Raw genomic sequence first — 21740 nt, forward strand, 5'->3', positions numbered from 1 at the left:
TCAATAACCATTTCTGAATGAATTTCAAAGACAGTAGTCACATACCAAAATCTCTTTCTCCAGCTTTGGGCAGGTCTCTGTTTAGGGATTTTTTCAGTTGGGAAGTCTATCCAGAACTTTTTCCTTTGATGTAAAATTTACATACAATGAAATACACAAATCTTAAGTGTACATTCATTGAATTTTGACAAATGTCTACACCTGCGTAACCCAAAACTCTATCAAGATATACAACATTACCATCACCCCAGAAAGATACCTTTCCAGTTGATTCCTAACCACCATTCCCCCAGAGGCTACTACTGTTCTAATTTTTAAAAACATATTTTTTGCTTTTAGAATTTCCAAATACTTTTAAAAAATGATTTCTATTTGTCTGCTTAGATATCCTATCTTTACATTCACTGTAAAAATATTTTCCTTTACTTCTTTGCACATAGTTATAATAAGTATTTTAAAGTCCTTGTTCCAACACCTGGGGTCTTTTGGGAGTTGGTCTCTGCTCATTGTTTTTTCTTTAGAGAATGGTCACATGTTCCTGTTCCTTTTTACACTGAGTAATTTTGGTTTATATTCTGAAAATTATGAATGTTATATTGTAGAAACTCTGAATTCTGTTATATTACTCTGAAAAGTGTTGATATTTTTGTTTTAGCAGGAAATTTACTTGGACTCAAGCTGTAAGCTCTATCTCTTTAGCGGTGGCTCAAATCTCAGTTGTTTTTTTTTCCCCTGGCTGGGCTCTTGCAATCTTCCCTACGCTTGTGTAGTTGGGGGTCAGCCAGAGACTTGGGCTGAGTTTATATACAGAATTTGGGAAGCCCTATATCTGGCTGTCTTCTCTCTGGGCTTTTCCCTCCTCCTTTTCCAGTAGTACCGGTTGCTTCAAACTTCATCCTAGTTCTACAGGTCATAAAGACTACAGGTTACTAGAGTTTTACACCCCATAGGCCCTGCTGGGTCTTGGAGTGGGGTGAGGCAAGCAAGGTGCCCAGGGTGCAGAGTTTAGAGAGGCACTAATGCTCAGGCTCATACAAGTGCACAGTCAGCACCCAAGTGTGAGTGCCTCCTTAAGAATGAGGCACCTAGGGCCTTGCTTGCCTCACCCTAGTCTGAGCCCTGGGTCCTGCCCTCAACCTAAAAGTGGAACAAACACAAAACTTATCTCATGTTAGTTCCTTCTTCCAAGTTTTGACTAATGTCCAGAATTTGCCTGATTTTATTCACTCTCCAGAGGCTTTAGGTAGTTTTTTCTATTTTGCCCAGGGTTTTTAATTGGGTTCTCCAGGATCGTTAGTCTGAGAGCAGCTTACTCAGCGACACTACAAGTGGAACTCTCGGAATCATAGAAGTTTTGAGTGGAAAGAGATCTTAGGAAATATCTATTCAATTGTCTGATGTTACAAATTGGAGACTGACACCAAAATAGGTTAAAAAGCTTTGTCATAGAGTCAGTTATTGGGAAAAAGTGAGGTTAACTCTTAATCTAGTGATTATCCACTATGCCACTCTGCAATAATGCTGAAAGAGCAACTTCCGTGCAGAGTGTAAAATGTTGCACTCAGAACTCCCTTTCAAATGTAAAGTGTATTAACCATCAATTATTAATTATTGCCTGCTTAACAGTTTGCTATTGATATAGACTAAATGTTTGTGTCACCACAAAATTCACATGTTGAAGCCCTAACCTCCCCAGTGTGGCTGTATTTGGAGATGAGGGCACCTATGAAAGTAATTAAGGTTAAATGAGGATAAAGGGTGGGGCTCTGGTCTGAGGGGATTACTGTCCTTTTGAGACACCAGAGAGCATGCCTCTCTCTCCCTTCCTCACCTTGGATGCACAAAGAAGAGGTCATGTGAGCACAGAGAGAGATGGTGGCTGCCTACAAGCCAAGAGAAGAGGCCTCAGAATAAAACCTACCTTACTGGTACCTTGATCTTGCACTTCCAGCCTCCTGAAATGTGAGAAATAAATTTCTGTGTTTAAGCCACCCAATCTGTTATTTTGTTATGGCAGCCTGAGCTGACTAATATAGCTATAAAAGTGAATCCAAATTTTGCACACTGGTAAATCAGCTAAGCCAGCCTGGTGATCTAGTGGTTAAGATTCGAGGCTTTCACTGCTAAGGCCCAGGTTCATTTTCCAGTTAGGGAACCTCACCACCCATCTGTTGGTTGTCATACTGTGGCAGCTGTGTGTTGCCACGATGCTGAAAGCTATGCCACTGGTATTTCAAATACCAGCAGGGTCACCCATGGTGGACAGGTTACAGCGGAGCTTCCAGACTAGAGAGACTGGGAAGAAGGACCCGGTCACCCACTTCTGAAAAAACTGGCCATGAAAACCATATGAATAGCAGCAGAGCATTGTCTGATACAGCGCCAAAGGTGAGAGTATGGTGCAAAAAGACCAGGCAGGGCTCTGCTCTGTTGTACAGAGGGTCGCTAGGAGTCAGAATCGACTCAATGGCACTTTTACTTTTAAGCAATTCCCTTCTGATTTCAATATTTTAATTTGCCTAGGAAGTCATACATAAACATACATATCTAAATACGTAAGTTTACAATCTAGAGGTAAACTTCTAATTGGCTTTTGTTAATATTTTTAAAAATTCAAACTGGGTGGAATTTAAATTAACTTTCTATAATTATGTAAGTAGCTGCATGGAGTAAAATCTATCTTCATTTTTAAATATAGTCATTACCTGAAAAAAATTAAACTTAAAATGTTCCGACTACCTTCAACTTTTTGCTTTTCCCAACATAGGTCAGTCATGCCCCTGTACTCATCCCTGCATTTGTACAGGCTATTAACTCCGCCTGGAGTTACTCTCGCCTTTCTTCTCTGCCTTGTAAACTTCTGCTCACCAATCCAGAACCAGTTTGAAGGGTATTTTCTCAGTGCATCCTCCCCAGTTTCCTTGGCAGAGTTCCTCTTCCCCTCTTCTATGGTACTTCCGTGGTTTGCAGCAGCTTCTTTCATAGCACTTATCACCTTTTCACGCAAAATGTGAGTTCCTTCAGGGCAATGACCATGTTTTACTCATCTTTGTTTCACTTTCTGGTACACAGTACAGTCTCTGGTGCACAATAAATGTTCAACAATGGATTGTTGAGTGTTCACGTTCAAAGAAGTAAGACCTATCTTCAGGGTGTTTTTTTTCCTGCTTTTTCTCCCCCAACCCCCCCCAGTACATAGTTGTATATTTCAGTTGTAGGTCCTTCTAGTTGTGGCATGGGGGACGCCACCTCAGCGTGGCCTGATGAGCGGTGCCATGTCCGCACCCAGGATCCGAATCAGTGAAATCCTGGGCCTCCGAAGCGGAGCGTGTGAACTTAAGCACTCGGCCACGGGGCCAGCCCCTATCTTCAGGTTTTTTAAAAGCAGCATTGCCAGGAGAGATTTAGAAAAAAATGTGGCATATTAGTTAGGAATGTTCTCAGGTGAAAGTGACAGACTAGCCCATTAGCTGGGCAAACAAATAGTTTATTTTCAAGAAGCCTGGAAGGTGCTCAACAATGACCTCAGTGTCCCAAGTTCTTGCTATCTTTCTACTCCAGAATCCTTAGTGCAACCTTGTGGTTGCAAGAGAACTCCAAAGTTAGAGGCATCATATCCATATTGAAGGCAGGAAGAAAGGAAAAAGATGTGGTTCCAGATCCATCTGTCCTTATCTGTTAATTAGAAGTTTCCCCAGAAATTCCTAAGCAGAATTCCCTTCATTATCTCACTGGCCAGAAATGAGTTGTGTGGCTACCCCCAGATGCAAGAGGCTGAGAAGGCAAGTATCTGACTTTACAGTTTCTAATGTGACAGACCTGGTAGGGCAAACACTGGGTCTGCCATGGATAACAAAAACAAAAACAAAAAGATAGCAGGAGGGTGGTTTAAGGTTAATTAAAATATTAAGGTACCAGGTTTGTCAGAACAAGTGTGTGAGACCTTGGGGACCCTCGGGTAACGGTGCAAATGAGCATATTGTTAAAAGTTCATGTTGGGAGATTTTTTCAAGACCGTGGTTGCTTAAAATGGCATAAATAATGAGATATCTGTTTCAATCTTGCATCCCATAATTCTTTCAGTGCTTTTAAATTATGACAGTTTTCCTTTATCTCCCCTTCACCCCAACTTCCTTTTGGTTCCATTGCTGCCATGCAAAATTTTCAGAGCCAAATCTTAAATGTTTCATTCTCTATAAATGCTTTCCTGATTTTAAAACAATTTCCCCCATTACTCTTCTGAGCTATTAGTATTTTGTACCATTCATAAAATACTTAATATCTTCAACTTCACATTATGATAATTTGCACAATTATTTTATTCCCCTCTTCCCATAGACTGCTAGCTCCTTGAGAGTACTGAGTCTTCCTCAGAAATACGTGGTTCCAAAAATATTATTTTCTGAATCAAATATTTAATTCATTTCTTTTTATTTATTTACTCAGACTCTTAGTACTGGAAGGAAGGAAATAGAAGGGAAGTTTGACATGCATAAAAACAGGGCCACTACTAGCCTATGGTGTTGTTGTAAAGACTAGATAAAAAGTTTCCATCCTGAGTTGAAAATGGCACTCCCTCTGTGTGCAAAGTCTTGAAAGTAGTGCCTCCCCTGAGCTGAAGCAACTCTGAGGGCATGGAGCTTGCAAGACCAGTGGTCCTTCTGTGAAAATGACCAACAGGCACTCTTACCTATGGGAAATGTGATGCGGTCTTGTACCAGAGCATCCAGTGGGTTGTAGTTCAACCCTCAAGTAATCCCTTGACCTCTCCTTACTGCATAAAATGCTCAATGCTCTGCAGCAGCCATGCAGAAGGGATTTCAGAAGTTCCATTTTCATCCACTATATCTACAAGTCTTTTGTGATTTCTCCAGGCTCTGTAGTCATGTGGAAACCCAGGACTTCACATTTTTAATAGGTCTAATTGTCCAAGGTTCTTGCTCATAATTGAGCCAAAATCTGCCTTCCTGTTGTTTGTATCTCATGGCCCAAACACTTAACTTCTGATTGTATATACAGTAATCATCTTTCAAAGCATTGTACTGGCACTGAAGCTGCATCCTAAGCAACATACAAATAATGGTACGGCACATAACTATTTATAGGTAGTGACCATGAACACTGTATTTGGTTATCAGACATTTGTGTGCACATGCAAAAAACTGTATTTAAAGCCCAATAAATCAAATCTACTTTAAGAATCTAATTTATAAACCCTGGGAATCTTAAACTTCATTTCCCCCCACGGGATGACTGTCTTCTACTATACTCTATTTTATGACCTACCCACGTTAATCATTTGCCATCCCACATTGATCACTGATAATCTGACTATTAAATATGGAATTTTAATTTGAAAATACTATTATTGATAAAAAAGTAAATGCCTGCAGCTAAATTTATAGAAGAGTAAGAACTGATATTTAACATGTAGCAGTACTAAAAATCATTCTTTTTCATGTCAAGTATCTTGGATAGGTCTGAAAACAATTGGAAAGAGAATTTCAGAAAATAAGAAAAATCCTTTTAATTTATAATATTTTCTACTTGAGAAGTATGCTTTAGTAAACTTAACTGTGGTTATGATGAAGAATAAAAGTGAGATTCTAATGTTGTTTTGATTTGATGAGTAATCAAACATTCTTAAAAGTTATCAGTATGATTAAAGCAAAGAAATACAAAGGTTAGGTGCAGAAACACAAATATACATATGCTTAAAAATGCAAAATAGCCAAAGACTCATTTTCCTTGTTTGACATCAAAACCATGAAAGAAAAGGAATAAACTTATACTGTAAGATTCCATTCGTTCAGTGATAATTTGTTAATACACTTTGGTAATGAACATAGGCTGAGTTAAAGTTTATCTCTGTATCACTTGACATATGGTAGAACTGGATACAAAGATACTTGGCTACAATAGAAGATTAACCATCAGTTAAGGTTTCATATATACACAGATATATTTTTATTTTATATACTTAAATTTATATATTTTATTTTAAATCAAAACATATAAATATATATCCATTTGCCAGTCTTTATTAGGTCAATGTCTCGTTTGTTGATTAGTCCTCTGATTAGGGTTCTGTATTGTTCTTTTTGCAGAAACCACACTCAAAATGCATCAGCTATCATTTCCAGTTTCGGTTTCTTTAAAGTAGATTGAGAATTAAGAATAGTTATAAAACAATCCAAGAGCAGAATTCTCCTAGACGTTCATGATTTTCCCTCAATCTTTTACAGATGTCTCCCTCACATCTAATCAGTAGCATTATTAGCTCAAGTTTATCAAATCTCTCTAAAATATTCAACTTAGTTTTTGTAAAAACAACTTTTTCTTTCCACATTCATATTCATCAAATTACAAATTACACAACTAATTTACAGTAGCAAGTAACACTGGCGTTAACCGTTTTGGAAACAAACACAACCAACTGTGATACGCATGTTAGCTGGCAGCAGCTTAAGTTCACGGTACTAGAGGGAGGCCTGTTGGATGGCAGCAGACAGTACTCTGAGCATCAGAATGCTTTACAGAGAGAATGGAGTCAGTTGGTTAACCTGGTCAAGACAGTCTCTACTGTTTGGAGAAAATGGTTCTAAAAAATACATATATAATATTAATGACTATGGAGTCCTTTATAATTTGCCAAAAATAATTTTAAAAAATTTTACCATCTACCAGGACAATTACTTAACTATTCAAAAGCATATGCTTCTAAAACTATTCAGTTTTTCTTGGTTTCCACAATACTACACTTGCCTTATTTTCCATCTGTTTTTCTGACCACTCCCTTTTAGTCTAGTTTCTTCTTTCCCTACAGACCTTGGATCCCCTTCTTTTCTCTACTTATTCTCTTATCCTAGGTGATCTCACGACTTTCATTAGCTTTAAAAACCCTATCTCTGCTGATGACTCTCAAATTTGGCCAGCCCAGCCCTTTCTTCTGACTCCAGGCTAGTATAAGCAACTTCCCAATAACATCTTCACTTAGATATTTCACAGGAAAATTATACTTAATTTTTCCAAAATTAAGTTTAGATTTATTTCTCAAAAGCTGATCCTCCCTGAAATCTTCCCCATCTCACTAAATGAATCTGTTCTGGCCTCCTTTCATATCTTGGAGTAGGCAGCTCTTTGCCTCAGCCTGGAATGCTCTCTCCTTAGCTCATTAGATGGTTGGCGCCTAGTCATCCTTCAAGTCTCAACTTAATCTTACCATGCAAACAGACCATCCTTGTCTTCCCTCCATTTCTATCAGAGCAACATGTGCACTACAGCCATAGGACTTTCTCAGTCTGAAACTACATGGTTATTGGCTTTCCTGTTTGTTTTTTCCCCCCAACTAAACCATAAGCTCTACAAGGGTAGAGATCATGTTGCCCCATTCATCCCTGTCTACGACGAACCTAGTGAAATGCCTGACATATAGGAAGCCCTTGAAAAGGTTTGCTGAATAAATAAATAGCACTTTATTACTGTTCTTTAGCATACACAATTGGTAAGCATATAATTAAACTTAAAAAAAAAGTCCAATTACTCCCCACCCAGTGCATCTCCCAGAAGGCCATGTCTCTTTTATTCCCCTACTCCGTACGTACTGTCTGACACATAGTAGGTACTAATCCGTATTTGCTGAAGAAAGGAAGAGAGGGAAGGAAGGAACGATGTGATGATACGGCTGAGGGAGAGAACAGACCCTAAAGGAGAATGCTTTACAGTAACGCTCCAAGACTATGATAACAATTCAAAGACAAGCTAAAAACATGCAATTGATCATTCAGTTGTTCTGCCCACACATAACGTAAATATCTGTACATTTGAAAACAGGTACATGAGTCAGTATTTCACTCATAATACAGATGTTTTACGTTATTTAGATACAGCTAAAACTATCACTTTATTTTCTGATTAGTGCAGCCAATTTGGATGGACCTATGTTTCTTTAAAATACAGGAAATTCTTAAATGAGTGTTGTGCTATTTAGTCAAGGCCAGAGTGCTGGGAAACATTCACCATGTGATGCAAGTTCAGTGAAATAACCTGGAATTTGTCCACTTTCCTAACAGCAACATTACAGCATGATGGTCCTTGGTCATCATCAAAATCTGAATGGGCTACAAAGAGAAAATTTCACAATTAGTCTTTTTTTTTTTTTTTTTTTGAGAAAGATTAGCCCTGAGCTAACTACTGCCTGTCCTCCTCTTTTTGCTGAGAAAGCCTGGCCCTGAGCTAACATCCGTGCCCATCTTCCTCTACTTTATATGTGGGACACCTACCACAGCATGGCTTGCCAAGCGGTACCATGTCCGCACCCGGGATCCGAACCAGCGAACCCCGGGCTGCTGAGAAATGGAACATGCGAACTCAACCGCTGCGCCACGGGGCAGCCCCCACAATTAGTCTTTTTTATACTAAGGGCTGAGCCAAGAGGAAAGGTTATAGCATGGCTGACATCTGCTATATCACTTGACATACGGCCGAACTGAATGGCTGTTTGCTTTCCAGAATGTAAATAATAATAATAAAAAAAAGAATGAGATTATAATAGTAGGTTGTAATAACAGGAAAGACTCTCTGAATAGATCAACAAATATTTGTTTAGTACAATATCAAATTAAAGAGTCACGGTTTCTGCCTATCAAGAATTCCAAGATTACATCAGACAGAAATAAGAAATCTCTTTATGCATACAAAAAGGCATATTATTTTTTAAAAAACTTGAATGAATCTTTAAATATTTACCTCCTGAGGAATCTCCCTCAGAAAGATTCTTAATTATACTTAGCTTATTAGCTTATTTGCATTATAATAGCATGATGTGATTGTTTTTCAATAATAAAAAGTTTTGATTAAAAACTTTACACAGGTAGGGACTGCACGTAGCTGACTCATATTTTATTATTAGCGGTAGGTGTGCAGAGAGGGAATACACTGGTTTTATACAGGAAATACTACAGAGATTTGAAATCTAGGTCACATAACAGCACTGCTATCACAGAAGAGCACAGAGGCCCAATGTTTTTTTGCCTTTCGTTCAAATAAGAAAATGATGTTTAAACAAAAGTTAACAATTAACTGCTTTGTAATTACATTTGGTTAACCTACATGATAATTAGTTATAACCATAATTATCCTTTTTGACTTCTTCACAGTCTTAACATGTTACCTTCATATTCAAGAAGTTTACATTCAGGGTGCACCGACAGCAACCACTAGACAGAAAGCCAGATAATAAAATGTGTGCTTCCGTGAAAGCTTTTATCTGGAAATCTCAAAACTGTTTTAAACACCAATTAAGTTTCTGTAACATCATAAGGCAGCAGAGTTAAGATGGGGAGACCTGGCTTGTCACGTGCAAGTCGACAACTAAACAAAAAAGAGAGCACACTTGCTGTCCTGTGTGTTCCAACAGATCTGCAGGCCTTCACAGTTCTCTGAATGTGATACTATGGTCAACACATATCTGTGTGCTTGCATTTAGACATTAATGGTCTTTGGAAATAATACAAACACCGCAAAACACTTTGACAAGAAAATATTTAAGCTATATTCTCAAATGCAAACATACTCCACAGCAACGTTTCCAGTGTATTTGTCAGGTCTCTGGGCAATGGCAATATCTCCTTTGAGCATTTAAAAAAATATGTTTATAAATGTGTATGTTTCATTAACCTTTTTAGTTCTTGAGACACGAGCAAGTAGCTCAGATGTTTTAGTTTAAATACAAAAATCAAGGTATTATTTCCTGGAGTCTGTCTTTACTCCTATATTTGACTACCAAGACTAACACAGTGATAGAAACTAAACTAAATTGAACCCTTTGTCAACAATTCAGAAAAGAACTGAAGAAGTCTTACTCTGTCATTTCCCACCACGGTTAAACCTAGCACATGAATCATTTCTGATTAGTCAATTTAGTTCAGCTTTGACTCCTGAATTATAAATTTAAAAAATAATCCTAGGTGCTGGAAGACAGCATCTACATCCTCACTAATGTTCTTATGACATAGGTCTGCTTCCCTTTGCAATTGCTTTACAACTCTGAACTTCAGATTCACCAATGGCAGAACTCTGCTGAGGAATTACTATTATAAACCGTGATTGGGCTAGAGATTCAAATATTCTAGTAAACAGCTTATATTAAAATAATTGTATTATTAGATTTCATTAAAGAAAAAACAAACAATGGTTTCTCCAGTAGAATAGAAAAGAAGTTGCAGTTAAAAATTCAGAAAACATATGAACAAAATTTGTTCTTTGCTTTGGGAAGAAGTACATAATTAATCGCTCTTTAAAAGAAAACTTCAAAATGATGAGCTGAGGCCACACAAATGTGACCTTCTGCTCAGTCAACTCCTAACAAATGAAAACACACAGAGAACTATGAAATTGATAGCTCTGTTAGATGAAGAACATCCAAGCTTTTTGTTGTTCAAATGTCTACGAAGTCATATGACATATGATATATTTTTCTTATCTTCACATTAGAAAAAAGAGCTAGATGATTTAAGAACTATGTTTAATGTACTGCATTTATATTTTTAAAAGGAGCCAATGTGTTTCCTAAAGAAGTCTTTGAAGGTTGATTTACTGCAAGATACTTAGAAAAACCTACAGCAGTCTGTTTCCTTAAGTTAATGTCAATTCACCATCTTCTCAAGCACTAAAACAATAGCATTTTGCTGTTTGTAAAAACTCTCCAACTCAAAGCATAGCAAGGTACTTGTCAGTACCTTAGCAATAAAGACAGATGCACCCTGGGATTACAACCTACATTACACTCCCAGGACAGAGCAAAGATGTTTTCAACAAAGGCTAAAGTTAACAAAACTTTGCTCACAAAGAAAGAATATTATAGATACTTCAACTATTTTTTTTCTGAGCCCCAAATCAGGGGAGTAATTGAAAGGATGCCAAAGCACTCGAAATCAAGGTTGGCTCTGGGAAATATAACTATGATTGTCACACACATAGGACCCATTGAGTTTGATGGGGAGAACTCAGTGCTTAGTTTTGTTTTCAATCATGAAGCCAGGAGAGAGGTGTTGCATCTTTTATGGCCATGTTTTGCCTTAATGCTATTTGACCAATTATTTTAATCAAGAGGAAAACCAGGCCATTTTTCTTAATCTCCTCTTTCTTCAAAGATACTTAAATTCTAATCTTTTCCTGAAGTAAACAAAAGAAGAAACCGTTTTCCCTTGGGTTTTCTATTACTTAAATAGTTCACATTTGGCCTCGTCTTAGAAACATTTCTGTCACAATAGTCTGCACATAGCACACACAGTTGTGATGTGGTGTCCTAAGGGACATTTTACTGTTAACAGCCCATCCAGTCATTTGACTATCATTGTATGGTTAATGGCTTTTTAGGATAATAACTCTGACACAGACAATCAAATGCTTTAATTAGTTTATTATCCTTTTTTTATTTCAGAACAGATCCAGGCCATATTTGACTTTAATGTGAGGGCACAGCACAATGCAACTTTAAGGCTGTTACAGACAAATATAATCCTCAACTGGGTTCCTCAGTTTCTCATTTTAGCTCAGTCTCCAGGAGTAGAGGTGGCTCTTAATCTAGATTTTATTTGTAAACAACATTTCCATATCAAGACAAATGACTAAAGTACAGAATATCAAGAGAAGGATAGATAAAATGACAAAAGGGATGAGCAGTTTTCCAAATGAGTGCCAAAGGAGGGGAAAATAGAACAAGTAAGATTGGAAAGGTGGAAAGAATGTGAAATCAACTCTGTTTTGCATACCAGATATTAAACAAATAGGCTTACGAAAGAATTAGTTGTTCCTACATTTTACAGCTGAAGAGACTGAGGCACGGAGAGGTTATGAAACTCATCAAGATCATGCTGCTCACCAACTCAACAGCAACAAAAACAAACAACCTGATCAAAAAATGGGCAGAGGATATGAACATTTTTCCAAAGAAGATATACAGATGGCCAACAGGCACATGAAAAGATATTCAACATCACCAATTATTAGGGAAAAGCAAATCAAAACTACAATGAGATATCACTTTACACCTGTCAGATTGGCTATTATTAACAAGACAAAAAATAACAAATGTTGGAAAGGATGTGGAGAAAAGGGAACCCTTATACACTGCTGGTGGGAATGGAAACTGGTGCAGCCACTATGGAAAACAGCATGGAGATTTCTCAAAATATTAAAAATAGAAATACCATATGATCCAGCTATCCCACTACTGGGTATTTATCCAAAGAACTTGAAATCAACAATACAAAGAGACTTATGCACCCCTGTGTTCATCACAGCATTATTCACAATAGTCAAGACACGGAAGCAACCCAAGTACCCATCAACTGAGGAATGGGTAAAGAAGATGGACACACAATGGAATACTACTCAGCCATAAAAAGGCAAAATCATCCCATCTGCAACAATATGGATGGACCTTGAGGGTATTATGTTAAGTGAAATAAGTCAGACAGAGAAAGACAAACACTGTATGATTTCACTCATATGTGGAAGATAGACAAATACATGGACAAAGAGAACAGTTAGTGGTTACCAGATGGGAAGGGGGTTGGGGGTGGGCTTAGGGGTTAAGGGGCACAAATATATGGTGATGGATAAAACTTGGTGTTGATGGACTATTGGTGGTGAGCACAGTGCAGTCTATATGGAAACTGACAAATAATAATACATACTTGAAATTATACAATATAAAGCCATTATAACCTCAATAAAATAAGTGGGGAAAAAAAAGATCATGTTGCTCGTAAGAGGCAGAGGTGGGATTTGAACCCAGGCAATCTGGTTCTCGAGCCCATGCTGTTAGCCACTACACTCCTTCTCCCATTATGTAAAAATAACACAAAAGTGTTAGAAGTTTAAAAAAAGCTGAAAGTAATCAGGCTAAAATGTAAACAGTGATTGCTGCTTGGTCGTGGATTATGAGCAATTTTTTCTGCTTATTCATTCTTTTCAGATCTTTTTCAAACTAACAAAAACAAAGCTCAACATATTTTTATGTCAGCAGACAATATAATAAAAATATTGCTGTCCTAACCAACATTTTCCCTCTTAGCACTTCTCAATTTAGACAAATTCTGCACACACTTAAATGACACTTTGTTGGCAGCTATCAGAGCACACTGCATCCCTCAGGAGAAAGTCACAGAAACTTGGCTATAGGGAGGAATTTGTTCAAATTAAGGAATTTCTAACACATGTTGTAGGATCAGTAGAGATTCAGTTCAATTTCCTATACCTTTTTTCCTTAATCCTCTACCTTTTAAACTACAGAGTTACATAACTGATATTTATAAAACGACCCAGAGGTCCTAAGAGATATTGAAATGCCTTACGAATCACAGAAGAAAGATTAAACTGACATTCAAGACAGTGTCAGTGTAAAATGTCTTTCTGTCCTCACCAATTTACTGAAGCTTTTCTTAAAGGTCACAAATGCTTACAACCACAACCAATCCATTTCTCACATCTTGTCTCTTGTTATCAGCATTTAGCACTGCTTACCACACCTTCCTTTAAATTCTCTTCTCCTTGTTTTTTTTTACCTCCCCATGATCTACTCTTCATTTCTACTCCTATCATCCTGACTGCTCCCCATCTGGCCTCTCTTCCTCCTCGGACCTGTTCCTCAAGGACTTTTCCTTCTTCTCCTGGCATAGTCTTTCTCTGTAATATTAGGGCTTCGACTATCAGAAGCACCAGAATAATCCCCTAAACAACATCTCCAATCCTGACCTCTCTCCCAATCCCCCTCTAGATGTCTATCAGCATTTCTAATGTCTAATACAAAACTTGTCTTTCTTCTCTCCCCAAATGGTTTTCCCTTCTGAGTTACTTGTTACTTTCCATGGTTCTACTACCCTCTAATAATCCAGGCTTGAAAATTCACTGTCGTTTTCACTTCTCTTCTTGTTTCCCTCTTCAATTCTTGTTTAGTCCTACAAAATCTACCTCTGTGATCTAATTCATTTAGTTATCCAGTTAACACATATTGAATAACTGCTGTAGTAGATTCGGGGGCTACAGTGGTGAACACGACAAGTGAGGCCCCTGCCTTCCTGGAGTTTATATTCTAGTGGGCAGACACAATTTCAGGTGGCAATCAGTGCTATTAGAAAAACAAACAGGAATAGAGGGATAGTGAGTGATGGGTAGTGATGATGGGGGCTACTATGTTAGAGAGTGTGGCCAGGAAAAGACACTTTCAAAAGATGGCATTAGAACACAGACCTGTATGAAGTGAGTGAGTCTTGTGAAGATCTGAAGGAAGACCACTCTAGTGAGGTGGAACAGCAAGTGCAAAGGCACAGGGGTGGAAGGAGCTTGGTATGTTTGAAGAACTACAAAAAGACCAATGTGGCTGGTGTAGTGTAAGCCGGGGAAGAGCAGGGATAGACAATGAGATGAGACAGCTAGTTAGGGCCAGAAACGAAGGACCTGGTAAGCCACAGCAAGGAGTCTGGATCTTATTCTAAGTGTGATGGGAAGTGACTGAAGAGCTTTGACTTGAGGAGTGATGTGGTCTGATCTATGTATTAAAGACCACTAGAGTATACTATAAGAAAGAAGTAATATAACACCTGTTAAATTTTTAAAAATTAACCACATTCTTAGGCAAAACACATGGCCGCTGAGCCAATTTTTAAAATGAAGGTTTCAATTTAACAGGTATGTAACTTCCTAATTCATAAATAATGATATTATGAGTTGAAATACTTTCACTTCCTTAGTTGAGATTAAAACAATGCCATGTTTCTGAAGTGGACAGTAACAGCAATGGAGCATATATTTTTGCCCATTTTCTACTGAAATGTTACATAAATGAAACCAAATATTTTGGGTATTTTGTCCTCAGTAATGTCCAACAAGGTAATTAGGAATGAATTAATGAAAGTATTTATAAAGAATTCACAAATTGCTAGTAATGAAGTACAATATACCAGTTATTCAGTATACCAAACGGGAATGAATAATGCTAAAATTATGCTTCCATCAGGGGTCTACAAAGACGGAAGCTGAAAATAAAATGAATAAAAGATAAAGGCATTTCAATTATTATCCGGTTAGAAAAAGTTTTCCTTTTATGTGATGTGAAGATAGAGAAAGGAGACAGAATAAATGAGTCTATTATGTCAGCATCATTTGGAATCAGACAACAAAGCTTTTGGCATCTACCAACACTGACTATGTCTCATATAAAACTAAAGACAACTCTGTAGATTGAGGGGAAAAAAAAGAAAATCATGAAATAATCAGTATTCACATTAGGCTTTTAAGGTTCTTTTTATTTACAAAAAGCAATTCACTCATCTCTGTATTCTCAGGGTTCATTCATTTGCTTCCCTGTACACAAATAAATATCATGCTTGCCTTTTCATTCCCAAAAGTCTAAGAAGGAAAAGTACCACAGTAAGGAAGGGTGACTTTCCTTCTTTCTTATTGGGTCTATGGGTGAGGTAACTTAAGAAATTCATTCATCAAACAGTCATTGAGCATCAACTAAGTGTCAAACAGTATGATAGGTACTGGGAATGTTAAGCTGAATGAGACAATATCACATGGTGAGGAGGGACAGCTGCTTCTCTAGGAAGATTCACGACAGCATTTGTAACATAACAGCAACTATCAGCTTCTGGAGGCTGGTGTCTTAATTAAACTTGTAGAGGAATATCCTTCTATTTCCCTCAAACTTTCTTTGAATGGATAAAAAAGTCAAAGAAATGGGGAGACAGAAACAAGTCCTCGCATGGGGAGCATGAATGTTGATTCAAAGTTCTACGAAATGTAACTTGTGTCTTTTTCTCCAATAGAAGGGAATTCTTTATTCCAGGGAAAATTCTAGCCTTGCCACTGTGAAGGTTATTTTCTTAACTGAGAAGAGAGAGGCAAATGGCAGTAGTTCATGATATTAATTTTCTATTGCTGTGTAACATAGTACCACACACTTGGCAGCTTAACATAACACATACTTGTTTTATTATCTCACAATTTCTATGGGTCAACAATCTGGGCAAAGCTTAGCTGAGTTCTCTGCTTAGGACTCATGTGAGTCTCATCCGAGGCTGTGGTCTCATCTGAGACTTGACTGGGGAAGGTTTGCTATTGCCAACAGAATTCAATACCTTGTGGTTATCAGACTGACGGCTTCAGTTTCCCTGACTGTTGGCCCGAGGCTGCCCTCAGCTTCTTGCCAAGTGGGTCTCCCAACATAGCAGCTCACCTCTTTGAAGCCCAGAAGCAGTGAGAGACTCCAGCAAAATTGGTACTAAAATCTTATGCAATGTTGTCATATACATCCTGTCACCTATGCTGTGTTCTATCAGCTACAAGTAAATCACAGGTCCTGCACATACTTGAGGGGAGGGGATCACGCAAAGGAATGGACACCAGGAAGCAGGGATCACGGAGATCCCCCAAAGAGTCTGTCCACCACATTACTTAAGACTTTACCCCTGTATATTAATTTAATATACCAAATCTTCTTTCTCTTCATTAATGCTTCAAATATAGCTCTTCTCATCTTTAATCTTTTTAAAAACTTAAGTTAATCCTGGCTTTAATATTCCTGCCACTATTCTTAAGAGTTCTCGTTAGTTCTAGGCTGTTTCTTTGTCCAGCTTTTGTATAGTGTTTGAGGGTCTAAGCTCATCAAGGAGCTCTGTGAAGCTTCCCCTGACTTATTTGTATATCTCTACCTTGTCTTTCCTACTGAGACTGTAAGTAATTGTACATAGTAGAGTTCATCTTTTGGGATTTCTTACCCCACAAGCCACATTCCTATCCGTGGTCTCTAGACATGAGAACAAACCCATTTTACCCAACTCTAAAATAAAACAAAACAATATAAAAAAAGACAAAGCTGCTTTCATGGAATCTGTGGTATATGTCCAGATGTGTACATAATTAAACAATCACATCCTCTTTAGATTCTTTCGGTAGAACTACAATTCCAGCAGATGTTACAATAGGTGAAATGCTTCACTATTATAACAGCTTGGCACACACTAGTTAATGACCTACTTTCAGAAAGCAACATTCATATTCTTTTTCTGCCTGGGCCATTTGAGGTCCGCTCTTGGAGATTTACTTTTCTTTCTTTCTTTCTTTATCTTTAATGCTGTTGATGGTGCATCACCCTCACTCCCATTCACGGCTTTCTGCACAGGAAACTGCCTGTAGTCTTACTCCCCTTCTATCAGATCTGTTGCTTTCAGAAAAGATGTGGCCATTCATGGAAATATTTTTTTTCAGAAAGTTGCAGCTTATGGTGCGTGCTACCCCACCTAGGGTCTATATGTATGAGAAAGAAGAGTTAATTCTGTTCTTCCTCAAGTCTCACTACCTCATGACAGAGCTTCAGCTGCTCACTTTCTACTACAGGGACATCCTCAACACTATCAGAGCTAGTCTCTCTTCTTAGTGTCTGATATATAGGTACTCAACAAATATTGGTGGAAAGAATTGACTATTTGACATCTATTTGTACATACAAATGGGTATTTCTGTTTATTAGATTCAGGCATATGAATGGGTATTTATTTTTGTATAATAGATTCCTAGAAGTGAAACTGAAGGGTCAAAGAAAATGTACATTTTAGATTCCTAGAGACAAAGACAGACTCGCCAAAAGAGCTGAATTGAGGAACATCGATCAACAGTTTACGAGTGTGCTGCTTTCCTCACATATTTACTCACACGGTAGATTGAGAGTCACTGCTACGGCCCTCTGGTGAATAAAATGGTGCCTCATTATTTTTTAGGTTCACTCCTAAGTAAATGATATTAAAACATATATATGAAACATTTATATATATTAAATGTATTTGTTAAATAGATGCCAGTTAGACATAAATTTCTTTATTACTTTAAACTTTATAACCACGAAATAAATTTGAGTTGACGCTGAATTTCCTATCCAAATTTTAACTGCTACTTTAAAGAGTGAAATGTTACTTTGTAATTGTTTTCAGGGTTTTAGCACATGGCTTCTTACATGTTCTCAGTGGAGTAATTTAATAATGATAGATTATATAAATCTACATTAATAGAAATCTTTCACTGCCTCCCAAGGTTTCCAGCTCTCCAAAAAAAAAAAAAAAAGAGATGGGGAAGAGAATAGTTTATCATATCAGACTAGGTTGCAAGGACAAAATAATCCTTTTACATAATGAAAATGAACGATGAGGATTATTAACGATGATGATAATGATGATATATATTGAGTGTCTATCAGATATGAGCCACTTTATAAACATTATCTTTAATCAGCTGGCCACTTCAGATACACTACCTTTAATCTTTACAACAACCCTATGAGTGGGTGTTATCTCCATTTTCATAAATAAAGAAAATGAGACTCAGAGAGCTTACAGAACCCCCAAAGCACAAATCTATTATGTGGTAGAGCTGGAATTTGAACCCTGTAGCATATGGTCTTTTCACTATACTATTCTGCCTCTCTACAAGTAAAATATCTATATTTTTGAGAAAGATATTCAGGGTACAAACAACTAATTTTTATGTAAAAACTATAGGCAATTTTGCAATCGTTACTTCATTTTATCCTGTAACGTAATGAGCTATAACACTCATTCTTTCCATTTTATAAATGGAGCAAAAGTGAGGTTGAGGAATTTACCTTAGGTTTAAAGATCTTGTCTAAGAAGCAGGTTTTCTCACCCCTAATGCTCTTTCTATCTACTCTGACTTTAACTTTCATTAGCTGATGGGGGTTATTATAAAAGAATTGAAAAACACTAACAGCATTGTGTAGTTTGGGGCCTACATCATTTTTAATCTAATTGATAATGTTGGTTGGATAAGTTCATAAGGTCACAAATTTTTGAAAAATATTAAAGATTCAGTTCTTGGTTCCACATCCTCAGTTTTAAGGTCTTTACCTAGGCACGTTTATTATTCCTTCTTTATGCACAATTTTTTTTTTTAAGATTGGTGCCTGAGCTAACAGCTGTTGCCAATCTTCTTTTTGTTTTTCTTCTTCTTCTCCCCAAAGCCCCCCACTACATAGCTGTGTATTCTAGTTGTACGTCCTTCTGGTTTTGCCATGTGAGACGCTGCCTCAGCATGGCTGGATGAGCAGTGCCACGTCCATGCCCAGGATCGGAATGGGTGAAACCCTGGGCTGAGGAAGTGGAGCCTGTGAACTTAACCACTCAGCCACGGGGCAGGCCTCTAGGTACTATTTTGTAAATGATTTCAAAGACAGCTTTTATTCCTTACTGTGAGGTTTCTAAGATGCTTACAAATTCTTTTACTTTTAAAAGACACTTTAAATTTGAGAAGCAACAAATGTTCACTCCAAAAAAAACCCCCAAACAATACAGAGGTTTTCAATTAAAAAACAGATACTCTCCCAATCTGACCTCCTAAGAAAACCAACATATCAGTGAGTTAGGTATCCTTCTATACCTGCCTGAAAGCTATCAAAGCTGTTTGAACCAATGCAATCTGTTGCTTGATTCTGAATGTTTGTAAGGCATGAAAATTAGTTAAGATGAGGTAAGGTTTCGCAATGATTCTAATTAAAATAATAAATGAACTCTAAAACATAATCTTATATGAAGTACTTTCACACTAATTCACTTAAACCTTGAAACAAACTATGAAGATTGTATCCCCACTTTAGAGACAGGAAGCCAAAACTCCAAAAGGTCATCATATATCAAATCTAAGATACCACTGAGTATAAGACACTCCACCATTTAATATGCTCCAAAGAGGAAAAAACCTGCCAATTCGGTTGTGACACAACGACTTAACTATACCCCTCTGAGACTCCTGGGACTCAATATCAGAAGACCCGAATTAGGGTTCTGGCACTGTCCTTTCCAAGCATATGACTTAAATAAACCATTTAAATTCTCTGAGCCTTGATCAATTCCTATCTTTTAAATTAGAAATAATGCCTATCTCACAGCATTGGTGTGAGGACATGATGTAAAATAGTACTTTTAAACTGTAAAACTGATATAAATTAAAACCTTCTATATCAATGGCATTATTATTTTTAAAGAGATTATCTGTAATCATAATATTAATATTCTGTTGTTGAAGGCAGGAACTTCTGGACGTAAATTGCACTATTTTATCCTATTAAATAATTTGAAAGCTGTTACTGCGCACCGCTGCTACTGCTGCTGTCTTTTCTGAGGTGAGTTGTTAAGACTTTGTCCTCATATGAACTCCAGGGAACACCTATTCCATGAACCCAAAAAAATGCATTTGGTTTGGATGAGGACATCTTCAGGCCGTGAGGGAAAATATTTCTTTCCGGCATCATTTACATTTTGCTTGTCCAGTTATAGGATTGAAACATGAACTACACTTTAGACATTCTATTATTATAGTTAGCTCTAACTATGAAAGGAATCGGAGTTTCATTTTTTGGAAGACAGATAATTTACTCTGCTTTCTTGTCAATGCTTTCTGTAAGTTTTGAAGCAGTCCTTGTATTTTTTCTGCCTTTGTGTGGGAAATCATTTTATGTTATAGGGTGTTCACCATGTTACTACTGAGGTACATAGGCTTTTACTTGATTAAATCTTAGATATTGTGCATCCTGCAATTCCCTCGACAACTATATTCCTGCCTTGTGGGAGAAATCAAGTCTTGCTTGTCTAGCCATGCCTTCATACCTTACGGCTATTGGCAGTGTATGTGATTAAGGCATATATCTGAAATATCTTCCTGGAAATGCTCTTCTATGAAAACGCATACCATGGGGTAGATGTGGGATTCAGTCACACTAGATGTTTGTTTGTGTCCACTAAATACTGGAAACACGGTGGCCTCCTGACTTTCATGACTGACCAAGTGTATTATGTTTGCTTCCTATGTACTAATAGGGAATAGTAGATGGTTCCTGTAGATTTGGTATTATTAAATAATTTCAGTACTTTAATTCTCAGGAATTTTTTTAATGAAAAAGGCAAATACCCAGCAGTTAATTAATGTGCAGAAAGAGCCACAGAGACACATGAGGTAGCCTAAGATCCAAGATGACAACAGATAATCGCTTTGTGCTTCTGGACTTTCAGTTACTCATTGACCCAATATGCACACAATATCAAGTTTAAACATTAATACCGAATTTCAGGTATTCCAAAAAGTTATTATACATACTGATGAATTGCTAATCTCTTTTTTTAAAATTGAATATTTGTTCCTTGCTACTCCAAACCTGGCCCAAGCTACAAGCAGCTCCCATGTCAATCACTGTAATAGCCAACTAGTCTTCTGCTCTCTTCCCTCTTGCTTCTCTTACAGTCCAGTTTCAAACAACTGCCTGAATAATCTTTTAAAATGTTGATCAGATGGTGTTAACTCCTCCTGCTTAAAACCATCAATGGCTCTAATGACACTCAAAATCCAAACTCCTTAGTACGGTGTTCAAAGCCCTATATGATCTGGGTCCTTTCGACGTCTCTACCCTTCTCTCATGCTACTCTCCTGTTTGCTCACATGTATCAGATACCCAGGCTTTTTTCTGTCCTTCAAATTTATGACAAGATTGTTCCCACCACAGGGCTTTTGTACTTGGCCTGAAAAGCTCTTCCCAAAGATTTTCTCCTGGCTAAATCTTGGCTCAAATGTCACCTCTTCAAAGAGGAGCAGCATTGCCGCTTACTCGCATCCCCTTATACATCATCTGGTTTTATTATATGCCTAGTTTGCACTGTTTGCAATTGTTATTT

The 21740-nt window shown here is 37.4% G+C and overlaps 1 protein-coding gene across 7 annotated transcripts in view; it reads right to left on the bottom strand.

Annotated features, from left to right (window-relative positions):
- The window catches only part of STXBP4 (syntaxin binding protein 4), a 160050-nt gene that overhangs the window by 31022 nt on the left and 107288 nt on the right, over positions 1–21740 (bottom strand). Inside the window, exon 17 of one of the 7 annotated variants that reach the window (XM_070482974.1) lies at positions 7458–8120. The exons of 5 other annotated variants lie outside the window; for them this stretch is intronic. In XM_070482974.1, the coding sequence (XP_070339075.1) occupies positions 7987–8120 (134 nt within the window). In that variant the 3' untranslated portion in view covers positions 7458–7986. Of the gene's footprint in view, positions 1–7457; positions 8121–21740 lie in introns of those variants that run through there. One more of the 7 variants, XM_044746109.2, reaches the window with a different exon arrangement.

This window comes from Equus asinus, chromosome 13, assembly GCF_041296235.1.
Source record: "Equus asinus isolate D_3611 breed Donkey chromosome 13, EquAss-T2T_v2, whole genome shotgun sequence".
Taxonomy (NCBI): Eukaryota; Metazoa; Chordata; class Mammalia; order Perissodactyla; family Equidae; genus Equus; species Equus asinus.